This window comes from Platalea leucorodia (genome assembly GCF_965183815.1).
Source record: "Platalea leucorodia genome assembly, chromosome: 1".
Lineage (NCBI taxonomy): Eukaryota > Metazoa > Chordata > Aves > Pelecaniformes > Threskiornithidae > Platalea > Platalea leucorodia.
The window spans coordinates 80,187,591-80,214,995 of record NC_138823.1 but is presented as its reverse complement, the minus strand read 5'-3'; the positions used below and the strand labels follow the sequence as shown (position 1 = coordinate 80,214,995).

The 27,405-nt window shown below is 39.1% G+C and overlaps 1 protein-coding gene across 1 annotated transcript in view; it reads left to right on the top strand.

Annotated features, from left to right (window-relative positions):
- The window catches only part of CTNND2 (catenin delta 2), a gene marked incomplete at both ends in the record, with an annotated part of 558,729 nt that overhangs the window by 210,695 nt on the left and 320,629 nt on the right, over positions 1-27,405 (top strand). Inside the window, 2 exons of the mRNA XM_082315082.1 lie at positions 21,117-21,151; positions 21,619-21,735. Coding sequence (XP_082171208.1) covers positions 21,117-21,151; positions 21,619-21,735 — 152 coding nt within the window. The remainder of the gene's footprint in view (positions 1-21,116; positions 21,152-21,618; positions 21,736-27,405) is intronic.

The window sequence follows — 27,405 nt, the reverse complement described above, 5'->3', positions numbered from 1 at the left end:
GTGAGGGTAAGTTTAGCTATGACACCAGTAGCTTTCAACTGCACTTCAGCTTTTACTTTCAGTGCCTCCAAAGGAGAGCTTAAGTAGTGAAATTTACAGAAAGGACAAGGCATTCTTGATGTCTAATTTTTACCTTTCAAGACTGCATTGTGCCTAGTAAGAAGCCAGCTAGGTAAGCTCTGCTTTTCTACAGTAGTTGCAGTGATTAAGTGCAGAGTGTAAAGTTTCGTACTTTCTCTGTGTTGCACATGGCCACATTTTCATGTAAAGGTTGAAGACGATGATCTAAAAGATCAAAGGGGTTTTGTTAATTTTATTGCTTTTGTTTTGCAGTTTTCACTAAACCTGTGTAACATTGTTTTAGGGTAATCAGGTAATCTAGAAACTGTGTTCACTTTATCTCTGTTCCTTTACAAAACACGAGTGTTTGCAAAATCACATAGAGATCCCAATATTCTCCATCTTTGTGGAATTCTGATATAAACTCACTGAATGGTTGAGGTTGCAAGGCAGCTCTGGAGGTGTCTGCTCCAACCTCCCAGCTCAAAGCAGGGTCAACTGGAGCAGGTTGCTCAAGGTTGTGTCCAGCAGGGTTGGAAGATTGAGGCTCAACAACCTCTCTGACCAACCTGTTCCAGTGTACTAACTGTAAAGAACTTTTTACTCAGGTTCAAGTTGTCCTGGTTTCAGCTGGGATAGAGTTAATTTTCTTCCTAGTAGCTGGTACAGTGCTGTGTTTTGGATTTAGCATGAGAATAATGTTGATAACACACTGAAGTTTTAGTTGTTGCTACGCAGTGCTTACACTAAGTCAAGGATTTTTCAGCTTTCCCGTGCCAGCAAGGAGGTGCACAAGGAGCTGGGAGGGGGCACAGCCAGGGGGGGCTGACCCAAACTGGCCGAAGGGCTATGCCGTACCGTATGGCGTCATGCTCAGCATATAAACTGGGGGGAGTTGGCTGGGGGGCAGTGATCGCTGCTCGAGGACGGGCTGGGCATTTGCCAGCAGGTGGTGAGCAGGTGCATCACTTGTTTTTCCTGGGTTTTGCTCCTCTCTCGTTTTGTTGTTTTCCTTTTCATTACAATTTATTATTATTTTTTTAATTATTATTTTATTTTATTTTATTTCCATTATTAAGCTGTTCTTATCTCAATCCATGATTTTTCTTACTTTTGCTCTTCAGATTCTCTCCCCCATCCCATGGGGGGGGAGGGTGACCAAGCGGCTGTGCGGTGCTTGGTTGCCAATTGGGGTTAAACCACAACAAAGTGAATTTTCTTCTATTTTAATTTGTGCTCATTGCCTCTTGTCCTCTGACTTGCTACCACTGAGAGGCCTGACTCCATCTCCTTTGCTCCCTCCCATTAGGTGTTTATACACATTGATAAGATCCCACTAAGCCTTCCCTTCCTGAAGCCCTTCTTGAAGCCATCCCAGCTCTCTCAGCCTTTCCTTGTATGGCAGAGGCTCCAGAGCTGTTGTCATCTTTGTGGCCCTTCACTGGACTCACTCCAGTATGTCTATGTCTCTTACGTCCTGGGGAGCCCAGAACTGGACACAGAGCGCCAGGTGCGGCCTCACCAGTGCTGAGCAGAGGGGAAGGATCACCTCCCTTAGCTCACTGGCAATGGTTTTCCTAATGCAGCCCAGGGTGATGTTGGCCGCCGTTTGCTGCAAGGGCACACTGCTGGCTTATGTTCCAGTTCCCCCAGGTCCTTCTCTGCCAAGCTGCTTTCTAGCTGGTTAGACCCCAGCCTGTGCTGGTACATGGGGTTGTTCCTCCCCAAGTGCTGGACGCGACACATGCCATGTTGAACTTCATGAGGCTTCTGTCAGCCCATTTCTTCAGTCTATTGAGGTCTCTCTGAATGGCAGCACAAGCCTCTGGTCTCACAAACACTCCTCACAATTTTGCATCATCTGTAAACTTGCTGAGGCTGTACTCTGTCCTGTCATCTACGTAATTAAATTATGATGGTCAAAATACACATCTCCACAATGATACTAATCCATGTGGTATTTTCACCCAGCTGCCTTTCCCTTGAATTGATGAAGAGAGGGGATAGATGTTAGGGGATAGATGTGCTGCACACAGACTACTGAAGAGTGCTTCTTAATTTCCTATAGCCTGACAAGGGGGTCCAGAACAGCAGTTTGGATGTAAAGGATATTGGACTTGGAAACTTAGGTGGGACTAGTTATGAATACATATATAAATGTACTATTTTCAGATGCAAGGCCTCGTTGTGACTTCATTTTGAGCACCAAATTTATTAGTTTGGGGTCTGGCTCACTGAAAAGGAAATAACCTCTAGCATGTGTTTCTGGTTTTCACTATATGCCCCCTCCACCTCACAAACGTAACGTCTCTTAAATTTACTAGTATCTGTATTTGATTCTGAAGTGAAGTATGCAGCTCATTCTGTTCAAATGTTTTTATATGCATTACTTTAGAGAAATTTTAGGAAAAACATACATCTTGAAATTACTGCTGCTGCGCTTAAACTGTATCCTACATATGTCTATACATAATAGTTCACAATTTCAGAGTTCATACTTAATGGACAATAAAAGCCTATTAAATAACCATCTTCTTGGAGATATGTTATTTTTGTCAAGAATATTCATTTATTGGTTATTCGCTTAAGTAGGCTCTATTTAAATGTTTCTGTAGTTTGGTTCAGGCTACAAAGGTCTTGGCCATAATTGTAGTGACAGCTGTGGATCCAGTAATCCATTTGTATAAAAATCAAAGTATTACTCACAGCCTTAAAGCTGGAAGCTGATGAATGGTAGACTAGAATTTAAACCTAGAAGTCAGATAAAGAGAGAAAAAAATATTTATGACTGGAATATTTATAAGGTTAAATTAATTTTAAGTATGATTCACACTGCGATGTATGGAGTGATGGTAGATTCAGAAATAAAATAAAATAAAATTAAAAAAAAAAGAACAACCAAAAAAACCCTCTTAGCTACTGATTGGGCTGTATTCTAGTCTTATAGAATTACTCAAATATTTTCCCTGCTGTAAATAAGTGTAGAACTTGCTACATAGATTTGGCCAATTTGTGGGGAAAGTAGTTTTGTGTTAGGTTTAGTAGCCCGTGACTTCCATAGCCAAAGAGTATGGCTGTCAAGTAGACTAGCTGCTGGTACATATGGCATGAGTGGGACCAACAAGGTGCGCTGACCCCTGCCAATGTATTTGCCTGAGAAGTTGAGAGGAGTTGGTACTGGTAAGGAAGGCATTATTATTTGGCACTCTGATGAAGAGCATTTTACCCACATTTAGTTTGTCACAGGACAGGAAGGAAAAGGAAATGCATTGGATTAAGTGTGATAGGCTCAGAAAAGTATTTGCAGTAGCGCAGGGTCTGTGCTGTGGTCACCCTTGGCTGGTGGCTCCTGCAGGTCTCTGGCACAGCTCTCTTCTGCAAGCTGTGATGAAATGCTGCCACAGAGAGGCTACGACACTTCTTCTGCTGGGCTGCTGGTGGAGAGCAAGGACCTCTCCGTTTCCCCGATGGTGACTTGTTAGGTCTTCATACTCCCCAGAAGCACATCACATTATGAGAGCGTCAAAATAGTTCTTGTGGATCTTGTCCGTGGTTCTGCCTTTGATTCAAGCTTACTTCTCTGTGTAGTAGGCATATGTCTATATGCCTATACCCAAATTAGTCACATACTTCCATGTATCTGTACAAAATGCTGTCAGCAAGGCCATGCAATAAAGCTATATCATAATTAATTCCCTCTGATATATATGACTCTTCTCCCACATAAAACAGAGGTGGTTAGATGGCAAGTAACAGCATGTGCTGCAAAAAGATCTTTCTTTTGAAAGATGTTTGCATAATGTATGTGATTTTGCTCTTGTTCTGATACAGTAAATTAAGATGCAGACCCAGGTAACGTACACTGCAGTGGAGCAATATGGAATCTGACAGTGGAAACTGAGGGTTCCTGCCAGGGGCAGGTAAGATGCAAAATAGGGTCGGGGCAATCGGGGATATGGAGAGAAAGAAGGGTGAATTCAGGGCAGGTATAATCCACATCATGGTAGGGCATGGCTTTCTACGGACTCATTTTCAAGTGGTCAGTGCCTAATTCATTTGTGTAAACAGATAAGCTTGAGCCCTGTGGAAGAAAGTGCAAACTACAGAATAAGTGCGCGGTCAGCAGCCCCCATGAAGTTGAATTTGCCACACATGGTAACTATGTCGAGTGTCCTGTAGAAAGTTACAGATTGACAAGGAATGATTTTTATTTTTTTTTTAACAGAAGTCTTAGGTTATTCTTTGCTGTAATATAAACTTATAAAGGGCTTGAAGGAAAAAGGGGAAGAAGGCCATCTTCTGTCAGATAGCCCTGCACTTTAGATAATGCCCCGTTTGTTCTTGGCAGGTTGTTCTTCTGCAGCCGTGAGAAAGGTTGCCCTGTCTGTCACATGCATACCTTGTGTCAGAGCTCTAAAGAGTGAATTGCAGTGAAGGTAGGCTTGTTGTCGAGTTTCAGTTGCTTTTCAGGTGGTGCCACATTTGTCACGTTGCCTTCTGCTGAAGAGGAAATTGAAACAATCCTTTCCTTTCAAATGCATTGCCGAAAATGTAGTTCAGCCCTGAGAAGATGCTATCATGGGCTGCTGCTTCTGCTGTCCCAGTGATTCCAGGTTATATTTTCACAGTTTAGAAGTGAAAATAGGGGTTATATTTTCGTTGTCTTTTTCCTGTCTGAAATGTAACTTCAGACTGGATTTTAAATGCAGCCAGGCTTCTTACAGATAATGTCCTGGTTAGGAGGACACCAGCAGTAATGCTGAGCACGCTGTGCAAGCCAGAACAATCCACCCGTTTTTTCCAAGCTGCATTGACTCTAAGTTTACAGAAATTAAATTTATATGTCTAAAGTAAGTACTGACATGCTCAAGACATATCTGCTTCATATATGTGGAATCAAGTTACTTAATAAATCATCATTTTTAATGTCATGTTTTATGGGCAACTTCACTTGCATAGTAATCTACCTTCTTCAGCTCCCACTGATTTGAGTAAAATCTGAACTCCTCAGGAAGAAATGAAAGGATCCATGAATTGTTTGAGATAAATATATTTATTCAATGGATAAATGGGATTCCAGTGTGCTCGGTCTTGTCACAGGTTCTGTTAATGCTTTTTGTAATAGGCAGAAGATGGGAGGAGGAGTAATAGTTCTAAAAAAAAAAAAAAAAAGAAAAGAAATCAAAAAGATATAAAACACCCCCCAAACAACTCATGTTAAAGATTTTCAGAAAGGCAGCGCTTCCAGTACAGGTGCAGTTAGCAGCAAAATTGCAGTTCTGTCAGAAGACCCTATTGGTTTGCGTTGGGGTGGACAGGAATGAAGTAGGCAGTCAAGCCACCATTTTTACAAACACCATTGGCTGTAGGGGAGTTTTCCTCATGTAGATTTACCGGGAAATCCTTCTTGATCCTTCTCCCCTAGTGCTGATGATATGCTCACTCATGTGCTTGGGTGTTTCTGGATTTCCCCCAGCACCAGGCCAGCTTGCCTTGTTACCAAGGCAGGCGAGGGTGCTGGCAGCCGTGCTGAGGCCATCTCTTGTCCGTGTCTCCAGCTCTGTGCTCTGCAGCTGCCTGGCACTCACCTGGCACAGAGGAGTCAGTCTGTGATGGAACAGTACCTGGTATTCTTGTGCAGGCTACTCCTTTTTTTTTTTTTAATTATGCATTAATTCTTCAAAGCGCTTCTGCTATTGTAAAGCAGACTTTGTAGTGGATGTGAGTCTTGAGGAGACAGTTTTTCCTTGTAATATGGAAACATTAAAGGTGTTTTCGGCTCACAGTGCTGCAGAAGAACATGTTTTCAAATTTAATCTGTCAGTGGTGAAAACAATGACTTCAGGAACAATAGGACAGAAAACTTATCCACTGTTAGTGTGCATCACCTAAACTTCACATGCAATTTGCCTAATAGTATTTATTTTTAGATACAGGTCTTTATAAATAGCTACAAGATATTGATATCACGATAATTAAAATGTTGACTTTTGTAATAAGTATGTTAGGGAATCATTTGAATGTTTATAATTGCCAAATTTTGTTTCAGGCTCTTAAAAAAATATATATATATATAACATTAAATTTACTATGAAGATTCATACGAAGAGAGATGATTCTCAGGTACTCAAAAGGGTCAGTGCTATGTCTGTGTACCTATACGTATATATACATATATTTATGCATAGATGAAGAGCTGCTTTCTCCGAAACTACAGGCATTTATTTTCCTTGAAGCCTGGAATCTGGAATTAAAACTAACTTGTATTTGTCATCTCGGAAGATGAAGATATGCTGAAACGTGCAGATGGAACACGTGCATATACTATGGTGCTTATGGAAACAAATAGCTATGCTTCTAATACAGCTTTGTGTCTATTCTTTGCTGTCCTATGCTTTTTTTCTCTTTCAATTACAGGCAATGTTTCCATGCTGAATGAAAAATTAATAAATATACTGGACCGAATAATGTTGTTACTCACTGTTTTATGCATGTAGTGGTAATCATAGTAAACCTTGGTTTCGTCAATGTCTCTCCATTTGGCTATCCATATTATTGGCAGTACATTTTGGAATAGTTTATTAAAGACCTATTTATGAGTAATAGAAGTTGTATTGCTATTGTAAATTCTATTTTATAGATGACCATAAAGTATTTTCAGAATTCCTGCTTTCTTTCAACCTGTTCAAAAACCATTTCCTCTCTTTTCATTACGAAAGGGTAAAAAAAAAAAGGTACTTGTCCAAGGAGAGGGAAGACAATTTTCAGTCTTAGTTTCCTGAAAAAAATTAAATCCAAGTCATGGGAAGATGAGGCCCTAATTAACCTAAGGAACAAAAAGTCCAGTCTTAATCTGATATCAGAAGACTGCTTTAATACATTTCAGGGACTGATCTTGCCTCACCTTCAAGCTGGCTGAATTTGTCTTACACAGTCCTGTGGAAAACTATATTCCCCCAAGACTGAGTTTTCAATGTTTCTGCGTCATTTCCTTCTCGCTCAGCTTCAGTTTAACACCACTGGTTGCCTCTTGTCTGGCCTTTTTTATGCCCGCTGTTCAAATCTGGTACTGTTTCCCACTTTAAGCTATTAACTTGGCCATGCCATCTGATAATGGGTTAAAAGCCTGGTGGAATTCCAGATATATTAGATCTGCATTTCCTTTTTTTACTCTCTGAGAGAAATTTACCATTTTATGTGCTGTGTGAACTTTAATAAAATCACGTGCATTTATTTCTTTTCCTGTTGACCATTAAAATTCTAAAATTAAAATTTGCTAAAAATTATTAGCAAATTTTTGACTTTGGAAGTCAGCCTAGGCTTGAGTTGTGGTTGGTTTAGTTTCTTTCCCTCTTTCTTAAATAGGTTCAATACCTTGTAATGTCTGTTTAGAAAGTGCCATCCCCAGCCTGATAGGTTAATCAAATCTGTGATTATCATAGTTATTTCAGTTTTGGACTGGAGATTCTATAGTTCATCATGGGATGTAGAGTATACTGTATTCTTTGAATTCTGCTTACCATGATCCCTCAGTAGAACATCATTCTTATTGAAAACAGACCAGATATAATTTTTGTATGTATGATCTCTATGTAGATCACTTTTATTCCAATCCCATCCTAACTGCAAAGTTGTCCTCTATTGCAGTCAAAACTATACAGTTGTCCTGTACAGTTTTGTGTTGAACTATATTGTTCAACACAAAAAAATTGTTGAAATTGTTTGACCACTAGAGTTTCTTAAAATCTTCTTTATCAGTGGGCCTTTTCATGGTTTCTTTATAGACTTTTTCCTTACTCATTATATTCTTTAAAATGGAAAAACATTAAGATCTGGACACAATTTTTAACAGCTGGAGACTGGTAATACCTCCCAACCAATGCTCGTCAACCCTGCTTTGAGTGGGGGTTTGAACTAGATGATTGGGAGTAAAAGTCCGTCTCTGCTTTTGACACTGGCTGCCCTTAAGCTAACTTGCAAATACTGTTCTTCCTCAAAATGGCCACGAACCACAGTGCTTTCTTAGTTGTTTTCGACTATGAGCTTTAGCATTTCTATACTGTGAGAAATTAATTTTGTGAAGTCCGGAACAGATTTTATGTGACTCATATTCAGGGAGAAAAAAAAAAAACAAGTCAGTCTCCTCTCTTTTCATATTAGCCCTGTTTTGCCAGTGAAAACAGGTTTGGCTTTTTGATTGGACTATTTCTGAGATGCACTGAACAAGTAATATAAAATTCTCAATTTTACAATCAGGTTTTAAACCTAGATTAAGATATTTAAAGAGAAAGAAGTTGCAGAGTTAGCGAAATGATGGGATAACTTACTTGAGAACCCCTCAAAATTTAATTTAGTGTAATTAGAGAAAAGAAAGCTAAAATAAATGCAAAGCTGGCACCTTTATTTTATTTACATGTAGTATTTCTGATGATGGAACATGTGATTAGGATGGGCATGGAAGGAAAAGTATTACCTAGTGGCATGAGCTGTAGTGAAAACTAACTGCATTCTGGATCAGCCAGCCATGGGGAAGAAAGAATTTTAATGAGTTGTTTTGAACAAGTGATGTTGAGGCATCCTAGAGAGGGATCTGCATAGGTGGCCAAGAACTTAATTTTCCTATGGTTCAGGAACCTTTTCACCCAAACAAAGGGCTTTCAAAAAATTGTATCTGCCAATGTAAAGCTCAGCTAGTTACTTGAGATTTGTGTTTCATTTCCTTTGTCTGCTTTTTCAGCAGAGTCAGCAGAGAAAATTCGTGCTTTTATTTAAGCTAATACAGTTTAACATTTTTCTTCATAATTGTACAGACTTTCCAGAAAGTACTAGATGGCCCCTTGAGCAGAATGAAATCAGTGCCCTATCTTAACTCTTTGACATGTTACAACTTTTCTAATTTGAAATGCTTTGAGGACTGAAATAGGTAGAATTTGGTTTTCTCGAGCAAGCCATCTCAGCAGTTGAATTCTTCTATTGAGAGGTTCTGAGATATGACCTCAGTGCTACCATAAGTGATAGACTAACTGGTCTGTTAAACTTTTACAAGTGGTAAAAGTGTATAGCTAAGCCTCCTGTATTTTTTTTTTTTAATGCAACATGAGAACCTGTAATATTTATGAATTCACTTGTCTAGTATATTAGGGCCAGATTTGCATCGGAAAATTTTGCGATAATTAAGTAACTAGTAGCTTTCACTACTGGTCGAATTTACTCTCCACTTTCGTCTCCCCAGTTTGTGGAGAGAAAGATAGTCTTTTTGGCAGCTTAAAGGAACAATAATATGGAAATTCAGGGGTATGCTTCTGTTTCTCATGAATATTAGTGGAATTGGCCAAAACAGGAGTGAGAGAGCCGATGTGCAACAAGGTTTAGGAAACAAATCTGCCATTCAGATGTAGCAAAATCAGCTGCATGCTAATAGGTGCAGACAAGGAATTTGGTACTTGTTTCGATATGCAGACAGTGAGCAACAGATAGGTTATGGAAAAGCCAAATGGAAGAAAGAAGCCATGAGTAGAACTTGCAAGGTTGACTGAGCACTTGTCTTTTGATTGGATCTGATTTTCAGTCTAACTCTTGCTACTAGTGCAGCCCTTCATGGTTTACCTGGCTGGCAGACCTTAAAGTACAAATCGGCACACACAGCATCAGGAAATCACCTTGCCAAAGTTCTCTTGTGAAGTTTTAACTCAGTATTGAAATGTGTAGGTTATGTACATATACCAAGATGAAAAGATTCAATATTTAGCTATCTTGTAAAACTTCATGTTCTGGATGTAGAGTATATTTAGGTTGAAAAGGTGATTTCATCCTTTTGTTAACAAAACAAAATTTCAAAGGATTGTTTTTGTTGTCAAGTAACTTTCACACCGTTTTATATTGTAATATTCTGCTAAGAATAAAGATGATTCAAAATATTACTGCTCTCAGTATTACTAGTATGATATCTGGAAGATCATTTTCTTCAAGCTTCTACAAAGATATCCTTTTACTCTTTAGGAATATTCTCTTTAATGCCTACATACTATTTTTAAAAATAGAATTATAATGTATTTCTTACATCTGTCTTTACCAAATGTCTGACTTATGAGCCTGGTTTTACATGCATAGTGTCTCCTGTGTGGTATTTCTTTAGTCACTGGTAGGCAATGAATAATGGAACAAATATTATTTTCTTAGGGAACTGATTCTCGTTTTCCCCTCTGAGCCTTAATGGTGGGAAAAGACAGAATAAAAAGACTGTGTGCTTACAGCAAAGCTCCAACTCTGTTTAAAGGTTACATTTATTTTTTGTCAGCTTGCATTAATATAATTTTAGTCATTTTCAGTAACAAATGTGTGATTAAAGGTTATCCATATAGCTAAATAGCTGTTATTACCATGTGCCATTTTAGTTACTTGGATAATTTGTCAACTCTGTATACAAACAGCCAGTTTACAAATAAGAATTTTCACTCCCATAGCTAAAATCATAAATCAATAGCAGTTATTCAGGGGTCGATCCAGCTTCTGATCACCCACCTAATAGGCCAAATTACCTTTACATTCATCCAACATTTTAGGTTAGAAAGTAGTTCTCTGCTGCCTTTACATTCACCCACTGAAATGTAAATTTAAGACTCATCATCTCTTGCATACGTGATTCTTGGTAATGCCTACTTCTAGAACAACTGAGTTTCTCCATTGCTTGGTGTTTCTGGTGGTATAAGATACTAATTTATGCAGTTGTGTGTGTACTACTTTATGTAACAATCACCGAGTTGCCAGCATCACAGATTAAGATTATTTCAAGTACAGAACTGGAGGAACCGTCCTGGGATGTAGTCTAGTTCCTCAAAGCTGAAACTAACATCAGCTCTTTCTGATAAACTTACCAAACAGCCTTCTAAGAGCAGGTATGGTTTTGCCACCTCAACTCAAACTGGATGGGGATGGCTGCTTCCATGATGTTTTAGTACCTTTTTTAAATTTCAAGCAAGAATTTCAATGACTTGTTTGAACCTGTTTGTTCTTGTCCCACCTGTATGCTTCCTCTGATTTTTTTCTTTTTCTCCTGTCATTTAGCCTTGCTACATTATAAAAGCCAGTTGCACTCCCTTCTCAGGCTTCAGTTGTGTCGTCTAAGCTTACCAAACTCTTCTAACTTTATCTTCTATCAGTTTTTATTTTCTCTCTTAAAAAATGAGAATTAACTAAACAAATTCTGAACAGCAGAATACTGAAGGAGTCTGTCGCATGCCTTGCTGCAACATTATGTCCAGGACAGTACTTTGAAGTTAGCCCAGCTTTAAATGGGGACTGGACCAAATGATGCCCAGAGATCATTCCAACCTAAATTATTCTATGCTTATTCCTCCTTCATCTCAACAGAAAATAATTTGTTCAACACATCTATTAAACTTGGCTTTTTAAATGTACACCTCAAATCGTTTACTTAATCTTCCCTTAAAAAGAATCAACAAAATCTTTCCTGCATCCTGCAGAATCTTCTCCTGTTTCATGGCAATGTTTCATGCCCGCACAACTGGTAGAGAATACAGAAATAGAAGACAACATGTAAGGTAGAGATGACTACCGTGTAGTCTGTTCAATGTCAAAATTCAGAGCATATATTAACATTAAGAATATTCTTTGTTGGTTACAGGGGACTTCCCGCCACTGTGTTGGCACAGCAGGAGTTTGCTCCTGGCCCAAACAGGCCTAAGCTGCAGGAAGGGGAGTGGCAAAATCATCAGCTAAGTAAAAAGAAGAAACATCCTGGCTTTGTGTTTTCTTCTGTGGGAAGGGAGAAGGAATGGGAAGAAAAGGAGAGAGTTGTTTACATGGAAAGGGCGAAGGTGAAGAGCCCTGAAGGGCTTTCTTGGAAGGAGCTGCATGAAGCTAATGTGAAGAGGCTGTAGGGGAGAGGAACTGGGAAGGGCTGTGACGGGCGACGTCACGCAGTGACAGCCTATGTCTGTGTGTTGGCAGTTTCCTGCATGGAGTGCGCTTTCTTCAAGGTAGAGGCCGTCTGGCTTCTGTCTGCATCATTTCCCTAAGGAAGTGTTGAACTCGAAATAAATCATCCCTCAAAACCTGGAGAGAATCTCTTTCTTATTATTTATCAAGGACAACACAGAACAAATTTTGTAGCTGAAACAGTCATGTATAAGTGTGGTCGTACTTAAAATAATTTACCTAAAACAACGGTCAGCGTGAGGCACTCAGCTTGATCTGCATGTTAAGGATTAAGTCTTGTGCAGAAGGGGTATCCGTGTGCAGTTTGTAATGAGAAGATGAGGAGCTTCATGTTACTGGTGGGGTTTTTTTTCTAGCAGTTAGCTGTCCCAGGAAGAAATCTTGCAGTGTCTTCATATACAGAAGTGGGTTTCCTTAAAGGAATTTTATTTATATTGCACCATATTTCTTTAAAATTAATGTTCTGATAGCAAAGACCAGAACCAAAAAAGTACTGAAAATGTGGGTTGTAATGCTTATTTTTAGGTGACTGTCCCCGTGCATCCATGGTTTGGGTTCGGTTCCTATAGTGCTCCTACAATGCATAGCGAACTATGTGCTTCTGAAGAGAATCGACCTCAATTCACTGAATATCTCTTACCCGATGTCGAAATGTTGGGCAGGATGTTTAAGCTACCTTACATGAAATTCAGTCTCACCTCTGGATCTTCAGTACATTTTTTTGCCCCACTGGGAAACTGTCTTTCCTCTTCTGGATATTACTGTCTTGCACCCTTTCTCTGAAGCCATCTTTCAAATCTTGGTGCAAAGAGAAGGTAGCTGTGGTGGCATCTTTTATAATGGAGTTCCTTAACTAAAATACTGTGTTGTTTTCTATAGAGGATTGAGGTTTCATGGGAAAGATAGGGGATAGCCTGATGGTTACGCTCAACTTAGGTATTGCTTTGATTTCTCACAAGTGAATAAAACAGGAATATATCTAGTTCTATCACATTGTGCATAAGTGCTTTAATAACTGAACTCTTGGGGCAAGAGGGAGGAGGGAAAGAAGAAACTAGACCTCATTTTGGCTTTCAGGGTGTTGTGTTGTTTTCTGTAAAGCATGACAACCGTTACCATATTTCTGTGCGATGCTGTCTGTAAGGCATGCTTGAAGAATACAGTTTTACAGATACTGATAGGCTGCGTTGGATTTAGGTACCAAAGTGCTCAGTTGCCTCAAGGCAGAGATGATTCTACCTCTCCACTACTGCATTTCTCTAATTTGCAATTTCTGATTTATTTCTTGAACACTTAAGTTCCTTCCAAATATGATTTTAGATGCTTGTTTGGTTTGGATCAGATCCAAATATCACCACTGGGCCTGAAAAAATATGATAGTACACTACTATCTAAACTGCTGCACTGTGGAGAAGTGGCAAAATTTAAAGGAGGCTGAGGGGTGACCTCCTTGCTCTCTACAGCTTCCTGAGGAGGAGAGGTGGAGAGGGAGGTGCTGAGCTCTTCTCCCAAGTATCCAGTGACAGGATGCGTGGGAATGGTTCAAAGCTGCACCAGGGGAGGTTTAGACTGGACATGAGGAAGCATTTCTTTACCGAGAGGGTGGTCAAACACTGAACAGGCTTCCTAGAGAGGTGGTCGATGCCCCAAGCCTGTCAGTGTTCAAGAGGCATTTGGACAATGCCCTTAACAACATGCTTTAGCTTGGTCAGCCCTGAATTGGTCAGGCAGTTGGACTGGATGATCGTTGTCAGTCTCTTCGAAATGAAATATTCTGTTCTGTTCTATTCTATTCTATTCTAAATGTGCTCCTGTTGAGGTAGTTCAGTTTTGGAAGAGAGCGCCTTTCTCAAATAAAAACAGGTTTGAAGCAAACAAGAAGAACTAACATTATTACCTTAGGAGAAATCCAGCCCTGAGCTAATTCCTTCTTTTTGTAAACCATCATCCTTTTTCTTAATTAATTAATAAAGGGAAATTACAAAATGAAGTAATTGGATTTGATTTTAGCTTCTCTAAATAAGAATAAAGGAATGGTTGTATTGATTCAGAGTTAGGGTCTATCTAGCCCAGTATCCTGTCTGGGATACATAGGGGCCAGAAACGGACACCGAGGGAAGACTGAGAATAGGGCAATCATATAATACTCGTTTCCTTAATGTTGTCATTGCTTCCAAGTTTAAAGTTAAATAAAACATAACAAGTATTCACATGTGTTGCCCTGCAAATTCTTTTCCTTGGAATAGTAGAGCTTCGCAGGCTTCCGCTGTGAAAGGTTTCTCTGTCTTCACTGTTGCACCAGGAACGATCTGCAGAACTGAAACGAAACGGGCTGGTATTGCAAGCTAAGTAGCAAGCGTTTTGTTTCTAGGTGGCTAAGTCCAGTCAAAACTTCAGTAGATGTTTTGGGGCAGTTGGTATGTGTGAAATGAATTCAGTCAAAAAAAAAAAAAAATTACTATAATTGATACTCTTGTTGACCATTTCAGGAGTGACGGTCAAAAACTACAGAGAAACAGAGTGTATTATGGTCTCTCCATTAAATAGCAGCCTTGTGCTGCCCGCTTTGCAAGCACCTAAGCAGCGCGCTGTGTGGAATGCAAGACTGCTGCTGGCTTTCTGTGCATGCTCTGTACTCAGATAGTGCTCTTAGCAGCGTAGGACACTGAATTGTAAAACACATTTAAATAAGAAATAGAATAGTTATTATTAAGCACAATCAGTATAGGAAAATTGGATATAAATAGGACTCGAGCAGTTAAAAAGTTGCTTTTAAAGGAAAATCATGTCTGCAAACTTCTGCAAGTATTAAATGCAGAGGAAAGCATTGATCTTGGACCTTTTTGAAAATTTGGCTGCGAATATTTCCCTGTATCATTGGAAAGAAGTACAAAACATTCATAGCACAGCCACAAAGTTCTGCTATTGATTTTGTAAAACCTAAGGAATAACAATAATGCGTCTGGGAAAAGAAACAGACAATTCGCTTTCCCTGTAGAAACTTGTAGCAAGGCCTTTCTAATAAAGGTGGGAAATAACCACCTGAATGGTTTTCTGGCATCTACAGCTAAGAAGAATGTTGTAATAATTTAAAAAGTCAGTTTGAAATTCACAGGGTCCAAGAGAGCAGCCATCAGTAAAATATGTGTGGATTTGTGGTGGGTATTGTTTCTTTATTTTGGTTTGTTGGGCTTTTTTACATTTCCCAGGATCGTTGTAGGGGATTGGATTAGGTTTGTTGGAACATCAAAAGGACTTCTCGATACCGTAGCCAAGTTGATACCAAGCTGACTAATAGAGTGTGATTAAATATTTGAGAGAGGTTACTATGTCACATCTATAGAGGTGACTACCGAAGTCAGAGATTTTGATGTAATTTCAAATTGGGCGACAAAAAAAGTTGCACTTGGGGATTGATCTTTTCTATGGTAATCTTTTGAGGGGTTTGTACTTTTTCATGGGATTATTTCATGTAAAATTTATTCTTAGCCCCCCCCCCGATAGTTGATACTAAAGATTATTTACTATTTTGCAGATAACGTGAAGCATGCTGCTGATAGAAAATCTGCTTCTCCTTTGTTTTAGATGGAATATTAGTTTCTCAGCCTCCTTGCTTTTTGTAAAATGCTTCTGAATCTTTTTTCTTTTACCTTCCACAACCAGAATAGCAATTTAAAAATCAGTGAGACAGTATCTGCCTGTAATTATATACAGCGATGTTTGTGTGGCTGCATTGCAGGAATAATTGACAAGATCATGTGCTGATACAACTCCTTGTAAAAATCTTTTCATGGCTGTTGTATAGTAGTGTTAGATATAATTTCATGAATTGTTTTAGAAAACAATAAAAAGAAATATTTTTGTGTAGCAGATAGCTATAGCACGTTCTCCAAAAATGAGTGACAACTGTAAACTGAATGACTTCACACAAAGAAGAGGCACACAAACATTTCTTGGATAATTAAAGGAATACAAAAGTGTGAGTTTGCCCTGGCAGCCTGTATGCAGGCTCCGTGATAAATCAAGAGGTGTGCCAGAAAGAGTAAATGAAAGAAGACCTACATGCTTTCCCAGCAAGAACTGAGTGCCTTTGCTATGGTGTTCTTCCGAGGACCAGTAAGGCACAGGACTTGAATAACCAAATCATATGGCTCGATGTGCATGTGCACTGATGTATATTGGTGCACAGGATAAGAAAAATGAATTTCCACAAGCTGCATAATAAATACTATGCTAGGAGAGGTGTGTACAGTGCAATTAACCTCCTTCTTGCACTGGATGGTTCAGAAGCTATCAAGGGGCATTCATTTGAAGGGAGTTAGGTCTCACGTTAGGCCACGTAACATCTAAAGCTAAACCCAAGTGATTCTGCAAGTACCGCTGTGACCAGGTAGTGTGCAAAATGTGTGTGTTGGGCTGGGGGTTTGATGTAAGTTGCCTTTGCCCCACTGTTGTCCCTGCTGCCAGGGCCATGGGCACACTTCCGACTTCTGGGAGTTCAGCTGAGCGCGAGGTGCCCCGGCACCTGCTTTGAAAGCGAATCCTTGGGTGTTTGCACAGGCCCTATGGCAACGCTGGCTCAGGATGTCCCAGGCAGTTTTTCTTCTGCCAAAGTGCTGAACAGCCTTCCTCACCTCTGGGTTACCTCCTGTGAGGGTTTTGGTTACTTCTATAGAAACGTGGTTCGTCAGCATGGTCCAGGAAAGCAGTATTTTGGTGTCCCTTTGAGCATTCACTTGTGCACCACCAAAACTGCTTTTGACTCCCGTGAATTGCGGGGAGAGGTGTTTGATGGTCGTACGTAGCTCACCTTGTTCTGCTGGTGCTGGCTGTTGTGGGACAGTACTGTTGTCTCCACAGAGCCCATCTTGTCATGCTGGATTCCTATCAAGTCCATCTTGAAGAGGACACCCCCTTCTTGTTTAGCTTTACTTGAGATACAGGAAAAAATAATGAAGGCTCCCAAAGGCCCTGTTTGTTCCTTATTTATAGACATGCTGTAGCTCAGACTGGGATCTTTGTATCCATGCCTGAAAAGGGATAAACTTGATGTAAACAGATTGCTGGTAATAGTCAGACATCCTTTGCTGACCATAGAAACTCTGCGTTTTTGCAACGCTTTGTGCTTCTGATCTTTCCATGCTGTGCAGAGGCAGGTGGAGCTCCCCGAGTGCTCCGTTCATGTGACCTTCCCCAAAACCAGCTCCCTGCAGCCTGCTCTGCGCATTCGCCTTTCGTCCTCCTAGCACGCAAGGTCACACATAGGAAGTTTCTCACTATTTTGGTGCTCTTATTACATGCGTGCAGAAATGGGAACATGCGAGTTCAGCTGGAATCAAGATGACCACTCTGTGGTTATTTACTTTGCTCCTTCTTGCCTAGGGAGGTAAAACAACTTTTACTGGAATATTTCCTTGCGTAGGTGGTTATTAAAGTTTTAGGCACAGTGTAGTGCATCCTTACAGATGATAGGTTCATTAGCTTCAAGATGAACATTCAGAACTAAATATATGACAGTATTCTTCTTTTGTTTGGTTGGGTTTTTTGTTCGTTTGTTTGTTTTTTAGCATTATCTTTTCATTCTTAAGTTACTCTGCCTCCCTGGGATTTTCCTTCAATAAATCCTATTTTCCAAAGACAATATAAATATAGAAAAATCAAAGTTTCGTATAATTGAATGGTGATGCAGGATTCTTTATATCACTCGAACAGAATTAAGTAGAACAGTTGTCATCTTTGTACTAGAAAATTTGAAGTAAATAATGCCAATAATGAGAGAAGAATACAGCAAATAAATCATAATTATTCTTCTGGTTTTGGGTTAAGGGAGTTAATAATTATACCTGCCTGAGTTCTCAGTTCATTAATATTTTATGCTACTGTTTTCTAATACTGTACTAATGTAATTCTGGTTAAAATCTCCCTCCTCAAGTTTGATGCAAGTTTCCAGAGTTCAGAAATTCTCAATAAAGAATTTTATTGCTCGGCTTTCTCAGTCGAAGTTGATAGAGTTTGCAAACTTACATAATGAGGCATAGGAATATGCAGAAAAGTGGTTGATAATGAATTTAAAACCTTTTCTTTAGAAAAACTATAAAGCAGAAAGCTTTATTTTGCTGAACATGCTGAAAAATTTATTAGGGAGAATACTTCTGTTAATTTTTTTTTTGTTTTTTCATGTATTTGATGTGAGTATACAGTCAATTGTACTGATCTCTTGTAAAGCTGGAAAACACCTAGAAGAAAAGAACAAAAAAAAAAAGACATTTTTATTCACTCAAGCAGATTTGGCACAGTTGTGTGACAGCCTAAAGGCTCCCTGCACAGGCATGTCAGGTTGCTTCAGTCAGGAACCCTTTTCAGGCCAAAAGCAGGAAAAGCTCATTTTAAAAAAAAAAAAAAAAAAAAAAAAGTAGGGTATCTAAATTTAAACTATGTCAAATTCTAATAAGATTTTTCTAGGGAAACACTTCATGTGTTTTTCTGCAAGACCGAGGCGTCGGTTTGTAACCAAAAAATGGCAACTGTAATGTGCAACTATATTGGACCGTTCAAAAGCTAAAGAGCATGAATTTAACTAGGGAAAACAGCACTCTCTTCATACCAGAATATATTGATATCCTTGTAGGAGCAAATACACTGTTAATATAGAATCATAGAATCATTTAGGTTGGAAAAGACCCTGAAGATCATCGAGTCCAACCGTTAACCTAGCACTGCCAAGTCCACCACTAAACCGTGTCCCTAAGCACCACATCTACCCGTCTTTTAAATACCTCTGGGGATGGGGACTCAACCACTTCCCTGGGCAGCCTGTTCCATATTCCATATGTTGGATAAGAAGGTAGCATTAGGATAAAAATTTTAATGGTGAATCTGTTACTTTGACTATAAAAGTTACAGTATTTATCAGAAGGCCATTACAGTAGTTGTGAGGAGAAGCCTGGCTAAAACTGGAAAAGCCAAAATATAGTCAAAATTTATTGGAATCCTTTTTTAGACCTTCCCATCTAAGATTTCTTAAGGTGAATACATTAAAATGTTTCTATGGAAGTCAGACTAGTGATATTAGGGATCACTACTAGTCAGCCACTAGTGATTCATTTACTACTACCTGTACTATGCCAATAATGAACTTCTACATTTTATACAAATTTACTACTTAAAAAGGGCTAAGCTGGAATTCCTGGAAATGATAATTCACTCTTTATGCACAGGCTTGATTTCCTTTTCTTATTGATTTGGGTGAGGTGGCACAGTCTTTTACATCAGCCAGCAACATTTAGTAATTCATTCTGCCAGCAAGAATGCCACCTGGGATACTACATTTTTTTCTGTCTTTTGAGGTGGTATCTATCACATAGAAATCTGGATGCTGGAAGAGGGACTGTATAGTGGAAAGTAATATATTACTTATTATGGATGATGTGGATTCCAGAAGGGAAGATCGCTCTCAAGTCCCAGTGTGTCAGCTGAAGCTGCAGTTGTTTAGTGGTTTTGAAAATCAGGCAAAAGGAATTTAAAATTGGAAAAAGTAATATTTCAAAAAGAGCCACTGTCCCTAGTCACCACCCACTAGGGCTCCATTTGAAGAGGTAATTTAAATTAAAGTAATTTCTTCCAGTTTAGCACTTTGCCATTATTATTTGGCAGAGGACTCTGGCTGTGTTTATCTTCAATATTATTAGCTTCAGTGGACTTGAATGCAAGCATTTTAGTTGAGTGTCTCATCGAAGTGTTAGCTTCTTAATCTATGAAATCTCTCTACAGTGAGTCAGTATAAACCACAGATGGTAGATATTTGGAAATTGATGATGATGTATAGATTTGAATTTGTCAGGTTGACACTTTTGATGCCAGCTAGAAATTGAAAGTTGTCCTTTTAGAACTATCTATATGTAAATTAGGCAAGTATCCTTTTTTTGACAATAGCAAATCTGATAAATAATTAACCCAAGTTCTTTTCCTGTAAAAAGAGACCTCCAAAAAGAAGCATTTAATTTAATTTACATTATTCTTGGTCATAGATACTAGGAGCTATACTCACATATTCATAAGACATCCAGCATCTGTTGGGAAAAGGGAAAACAATTTAAGATTTAAAATCCATTTACTCATGAAAAAGAGCATTTATTCTCAACATCAGAAAGAAATAAATGTATAGTTTGAAAAGTTAAAATAATTTCTGTCTTTGTTTTTTTACTGATGGATACAACAGATGATTTTGTTCTCCCCTATAAATATCTTGTAAAAATGTACAGAAAAATGTTTTAATCATGACTATAATAATCAGTTCACTGGTATCAAAAGAACGATTATTACTGAGTAACTTCAATCTTTTTTGTATTCTGGGCATGTGAGAAAGACCTGTATTGAAGCATAAGCAGATCATGCCTTGGAGCAAAGTGTACTCATTGCCTAATTGAATATATCATTCATTTTATCATTCATTTGAATATATCATTCATTTTATAAAAAAAACCCTACCTAACCCATCCTCTAGTGTGCATGCTCATTATTTTAAGATTAAGACCTTCTATTGCTTAAGTGCTTGTACACAGAAGCGCACACACATCTAAATTTACTCTCTTGTGTAGGCCAATTGAATTAACTTAGCTGCACATTTGAATAATATAAAAATGCACATAATGATCAGTAGAACCAGGAATCACACTCATTATTTCTTTTAGAAATCACATGTAACTGTTCACTTGAGAAAGCAATTTATAAATTTCTCTATAAAAATGGAAAATCAGATAAATAGAAGGATCCAAAAAAGTTACAAAATTTTAATGTTTTTGCTTTGAAATAGTGTAATTTGTATATGAAGACTAAGAGGGCAGTTTCTATATTATGTTTTAAATTACTTAATTAAGAAGTGAAGATGCTTCCCTCCTGCTGAATGAATGCTGTGCAAGTCATTAATTAAAAAAATATGGAAAATAATACTTGATATATTTGAAGTATGTTATTTATTCCTAAGTCAGTTCCTTTATTCTTAAATCAGTTACTTCAGAGTAGATTTAGATCTGAATATTGATGGCATACTACTGAATCATTTCACAAAAAATTAACACTTTTTTTCCCCCTCTTTTCAGTTCAACAGAAGAGCAGTTTCACTGGCAAACACAAGGTAATGTACTTACCTACATATATGTATTATATATATTCTTTCCCAGAATGATTTTATTTCCTAAAGAAGATAGAGGGGAAAACAGCATTTATTTATGCAATATTTTTTTCATTGCTCGTGTACAAAACCCGTACTTAAAAAGTGGCAAAATTTGGCAAAAGTTGTTAGGGTTGACAAAAAGAACACCAAGGCTAACGTAGAGTTTTGAGAGGGGGCATTGCTAAACGTGTCTCTGACTTTTTTTGAGATTAGACCTGAACTTTCTCATTAATCCAAGGCCATGCTTTCAAAGGATGGCATAATTTTCAATATGGTCAGCCTCCTCTGAATATGTGATCTTGGTGTGTTCTCCATTCCTTCATCAGCTGTGAATGCTTAGTCACATGTAACAGATTTTACGTTTTGTCTTGTAACTGGTTTTACCTTTGCCTTTCTTTTACATTTTTATGTTGTTAATTTTATTACAGATGGTCAGAAGGATATAGAAGATGAACTCACCACTGGTCTGGAGCTGGTGGACTCCTGTATTAGATCACTGCAGGAATCAGGGATACTCGATCCACAGGACTATTCAGCCAGTGAAAGTAAGTCGCTAGAAATTTGTTTTCTAGAACCAAGACATATTTGTAACATTTCATGCTTTAAAACTGAATGCATATCTTATATTGTTTTTCTTGATTATTTTCTGATATTGGCAGAAGACAATGCAGTTGCGAGCAGGCAAATTGCCGCCTTGCTTTTGCAAGTTAATTTTTGGTTTTCTTTGTAATGGAGAGAATCTCACTGCTAGTTTGTGGGGAAAAAAGCCAAACATGCAGAATGTGTTTTAAGGAAAACACTTTGTAATTGCAGTATTGCTGTACTATACTATATGGTCATGTCACAAGACTTCAGCATCACCACTACAAAAGTAACTTTCAAACAGCGCTTTTTCAGTATGCAAAAGTAATAAAATGAAATGTGGGGCTGTGAGTAATTCTGGTGTCTCTCTGTAACCACTTGGCCAGGTAGCTGGTACTCCTTAAGACTAAAATTTTCAAACGGATACACAGACAGAAATAATTAGGTGAACTTTTTTAGAGATGATGCAGAGAATGGCAGCTGTAGCAAGAAAGCTGAAGTCTTTTCTCAAAGGTTGGCTCACTGGTCATTTAGCAGCCATTCTGTTTGCAGAATTGTGCAGTCAGTGGATAGATCCTCTGCTAGGACCAGCTGTTGGGGAAGTGAATCAAGGCTAAACAACAGCAAAAGTTGAATGAGGGACGTGCCACTCAACGTATTTGTAGAGCAGATGTCTACGAACGCTTGTGCTCATGAGTCACATACACTGAAACAAAGTTTTCCAACAGGTTAACAGGTCTGTTATCAGATGTAGCACTAGATACTGAAAAAGCAGGTTAATTCCCTATTTTCCTTTCCTTTTCCTCAGGCTCCTATCTGATACTCTGTTCCCCTTTGCCACAATATATACCCACTTTCACTTCGCTCCTACTGCAGCTCCTGAGACTACCTTGGCCTTTCAGTTTTCTCTAGTATTCCGCTACATCTCTTTCCCTCTGCTCAGTTGAGCCATTTTCGTCTTTTTCAATCCCCTGCTGCCCGTGTCTTCCGAGGTGGCTGCCCAAATTCAGCTTGGTCGAAACCAAAGGGGATGATCTCCCCTTCGTCTGGAAAGGCTAATGGAATGTGACAGCCGCCTTCTGCAGAGCACCTCTAGCAATGACAAGTCATCACCCAAAATGCGGTCATCAGGTGACGAAAGGAAAGCATTGCAAATTGCATATGCAGAATTTTAATTTGTCAGAACATTTTTCATTATTTTAAAAAAAAAAAGATTTGCAGTAAAATTCACAGCTGACAATCCTGGGACAGTTGAAAATTTTTCACTTTTCATGTGCACAATATTTCTGGTCCAACAATGTCACTAACACTTTTGTTAAGATGCTGCTTGATCTGAACACAATCTGTGTGATTAACATCTGTTAAGATGTTGCTTGGTCTGAACAAAATTGGGAAAACATGATGAAACAGTGTAAACCCTTACAATTTGCCCTGGTTTTTTATTCATTTGGGGGTGAGGAGAAACAAATGAAATGACTAGCGTGATAAGGATTGCCTTCAAAATGTGGTTCGATAGCAAAATGAAACTGGGTAGATGGCAATAGAGGAGACTGGGGGCAGGGAGGGGCTGGCTTGGGTGGGAGACTGGCAGAAACTGGCTGAAGAGATGGAAACTAAGAAAAAATGTTAGGGAAGGATGAAGACAGCAGATGGAGAGAAGTCTGAGTATGTGAAGAAAACTAGTACTAAAGAAAATTTCTGGGGAGTATCACAAAAAGATAAGACACAAATAAGAATGTAGATAGATGGGAAGGAGAATAAGGAACATGGCCAAATGGAGAACAGTGATGGAGAAGAGGTGCAATAGAGATGGATTGTGTGGGGGACCAGCAGGTGAGGAACTGAAATTTGTCGAAGCGGAAGATGCAGTCAGAAAGTTGAAAGCTGAATTTTCTTGGTTCGATGGTTTGTTCGTGGGATCAGGAGTTAGGTGCAAAGAGAGGGAACAACAAGGTGATGAGAATGACATTCAAGATAGGAAATAGTGATAAGAGTTATGGACAGGACAATAGCTGTCCCTAAGAAACATAGGTTTGGAGAGAACAGGCAGGTGCATGTGCTCACAAGGGAGTAGGCTTCCCCACAGAGCTGCAAGCTTGATCTTCTTCATTGTCAGGAAATATTTGTGAAGCCTTTTGTCACCGTGCCCCATACTCCTCTGCTCCAGGCCCACCTCGTAATGAAACTAGATTGCTATTTCCCATTTATGGTTTTAATTAAGAATCAGATATATGTGCCAAAGCTAACAGTTGCAGCTCTGCTGATCGCTCATAGATGCAATTAGGATGTCACATACTGGATTTTCTTCTTGGTTCGGGGGTCTTTTTTCAATTTAGAGTAAAATATCACAAACCCATCAGACAGTTAAAATGTTACTGTGTTTGCAAAGTCAAAAGTACCAAAGTCAAGGCTGTCTGTACAACATAATTTGAATTTCTTATGACTGCATTATGAAACAATTATTATCATGCCCTGTTTTGTACATTTTTGGTCCGTGCCTCATTTAGCCCAAAGCTAAGGCTCAGATTGCACAGCATACTAGTGGGGGATTTCATCTGGAGCACTTCTGACTTCTCTAAGCAATGAATAGAACACACATAATAAATGAAAACCAAAATCTCATATTTGACGGTTCAGCTTTGCACTTAAAATTTAATTGTATCCCCTCTTCATGTCCTAAAGTTCTAATGTTACAGTTGTGAAATCATTCAAAATATCTTCTGCTGATAGGTGTTCCCGGTGAGTTTGCAGGTGTGCTGAGAACAAACAGCTGTAACTGGACACTGTGGAAGCAGAGTCTCAAATACATGAAGCGTGATGTAAAAGGAAGTTTAAAACTCACGCTGAAGTGTCTCACACACAGCATTTGTATTTCATAGACACTTTCAGTCTTAATTCCTTCAACCTCCAAATAGGAAATGAGATCTATATAAATGTCTCACTTTACAGCGATTCTAAAAATCGTTATTTGTGATGTATTTGAAGTAAACGTTGAGTGTCATAAAATAGTCCACGAGGGTGCTATTTTTTTTTTTTGTATTGGACATTTTTCAATGAAGGCCTGAGGTCATGCGGTGAAAAATGAGGCAACTACAAAACACTGAATAGTTTTGCATTGTGGGCACTGGCCATAAGACAAGGAAGGAGGGTAAGAGCGATGATGCAGAAAAAGCAACTTAATCTGGCATTGCGTAACTTTTGAGCTCTTAACTTTACAATTTTAGTTATGTTTACTTCTGCAGTTTGACTGCATAGCTGTATTTTAAGTAACAAGGCTGACTCTGAGGAGAGCATTTCCAGCCTGCTATGGCAGTTCTAGTCTAGTTGAGGCAGATTTTTACATCATCATATGAAAGCCTGCCCAGGGATGTGACCACAGCTTCTTTTTCTGAACTGTGTGCATCTAGTCTAATGAGTTAATCTATCAGTAGCTCTGCCTTTGTAGAGGATTAGTGTGTCTGGAGTCAGTATCTTTACAATTTGTTTTCACGCACTCTGATTTTCTCAGAATTAGTTTTAAAAAGTTGTCACATAGCAGGCGGCTGTTGTAATGCTCTTAATCCCAAACATCACTTCACATGTGCTATTCCTTTAGTAGCAAATAAAAGCAATGGAAAAAGGCTAATGGGACAAGTCACATGAAAGGGTCTTGCACAGGAGGGGTTCTGTATTGCTAATAGAGATGATCGCTAATTATCTCTACTGAGTGTGACTCAGCAAATAAAAAAATATATGAATATATAAAGCTTTTATTAATTTGGCGAAATGCAAGCAGAGCAATCACTGTTTTTAAAGTAATTATTATCAGTACAGTTCCCTGTACCGCAGTGATTTCTCTTTATCTTTACGTAGCTATGGATCTGTTGCCACTGCATCACTCCAGTTTACATCAAACATGATCTGACATAGTTTTTGTGGAGTCAGAGGGGAGTTCAGCCTGTCCTAAGTGTTTGTGGGGGTATCACCAGCAGAATGATGGTGGTCCACACATGCCCTCAGTCCCAGAGGTTGGGCAGGTACAGGCTGCTGCTAGTGGCAGTAGCCATTAGCTATGGTGTGTCCTAGGGACAGGCCTGGTCCCTCAGCGTCACTGTGAGGGCACTTGATCCATCCTCCCCGCTGCTGCGTGTCACTGCAACACCCAGCATGGCAGCCTGGAGCTGACTGCAGAGCTGGCTGCTCCTCTCAAACGATTTCTTCCCTTCACCGTTATCTCTTTCTAACGGGAACTCAAAAATACTGCTTTTGCACAAATGAAGATAAATAACTGTCACTTTAAATAGGATCAGGGGAAAGACCAGACACGTGAGAGCCAAGCTAATGGCATACAAGACATGGGAAACAAGTCACGGGAGACAGACAGGAATGCACAGTAAGTGTAGGACCTGAAATCACTGGGGAAGGAAACATGCAGGGGAGCGAAATTTAGTTCAGGACAGAGATAATACTAGGGATGTTTTGGACAGACATAAGACACAGGAGTACTGAATAGTGACTGTAGCTCAGGAAGGGTATTATCATGGCAGAATTGGTTAATTTAGTGGGGAAAGACATATGGAAAAAACATTTTGCGAAGGCTGAGTATGTATTGTGGAGACCAAAAATTAATATTTCAGATTAGAAAGCTTGACAAGTTGGGGGATGAAGGAATCTACAATTTTTTCCTCCCCTTGCCATCACTGCACCCCTGTTTCAAAATCAAACAACTACTTCAGATTCATTCATTTTACTACCTAGTCAGTACACCTCCTTTGTTTTGTTTTGTTTTCTTCTTTTTTTTCCCCCATTACATGTAAGAATAATTGAAAAAGTAGAAGGCTTCATGGAAAGGAGAGTAAACACAGATATACAACTCTCTGAGTGAAAAGGGCGCTTGCTGAGGACATTTGTTTGTCATTAAGGCTTGAGAAGGTTGCAGGCTGGCCTGCAGATGAGTGGGAAAGGTCCTGATGAACTGCCTGAGGGCCCCAGATGTCCATCCTCTGTGACACAGAGAAACTGGAGGCCTCTGAGCAACCGTTAAGGACCAAACTACCTTTTCCTGCCAATGTTTGTAAATTTGCATTTTACAGACGGGTAGTATAAGAGTGAGATAGATGTGGAAGGAGAGGAATATATTGGCCCTGTATTTCTTTCCCTCCTACTAGTTCCCCTGTACCCCTATCCCATGTGGGTCATTAGCATGCCACATCAGAGGACTGCCATGATATTAGCATCAGAACCATTTCTGAGATAATTAGCTGGAGCTCATTGAATCCTTACAGACTACATTGAGTCCTTATAGGCTACAATGGTGGAGACAGGCAACGGTTACTCCCTCTGTAATGGCATTAGGAAAATGAGGGTTAGACGGACTGCTGAGATTACTGGGCAAACCCATTGGCACTTTCTGGCTAACTTAAACCACAGGCTCAAATGTGCCCTAATCCAGAAGTCTCTAATTTTAATTTAAGGTATCTGTATTTAAATCTTTCATGCTATTTCCTTTGCTTCAGTCACCACAAACTGAGCATAAGACCTGTCTTAAAAGGATTATGGGGCGGATTTATGGAGCTTTTGGTGTTTAAGTTTCTGACTGAAACAAAATAATTTCACTATTTTTCACTTGCTTAATCACTTGATGTGGCAACCCT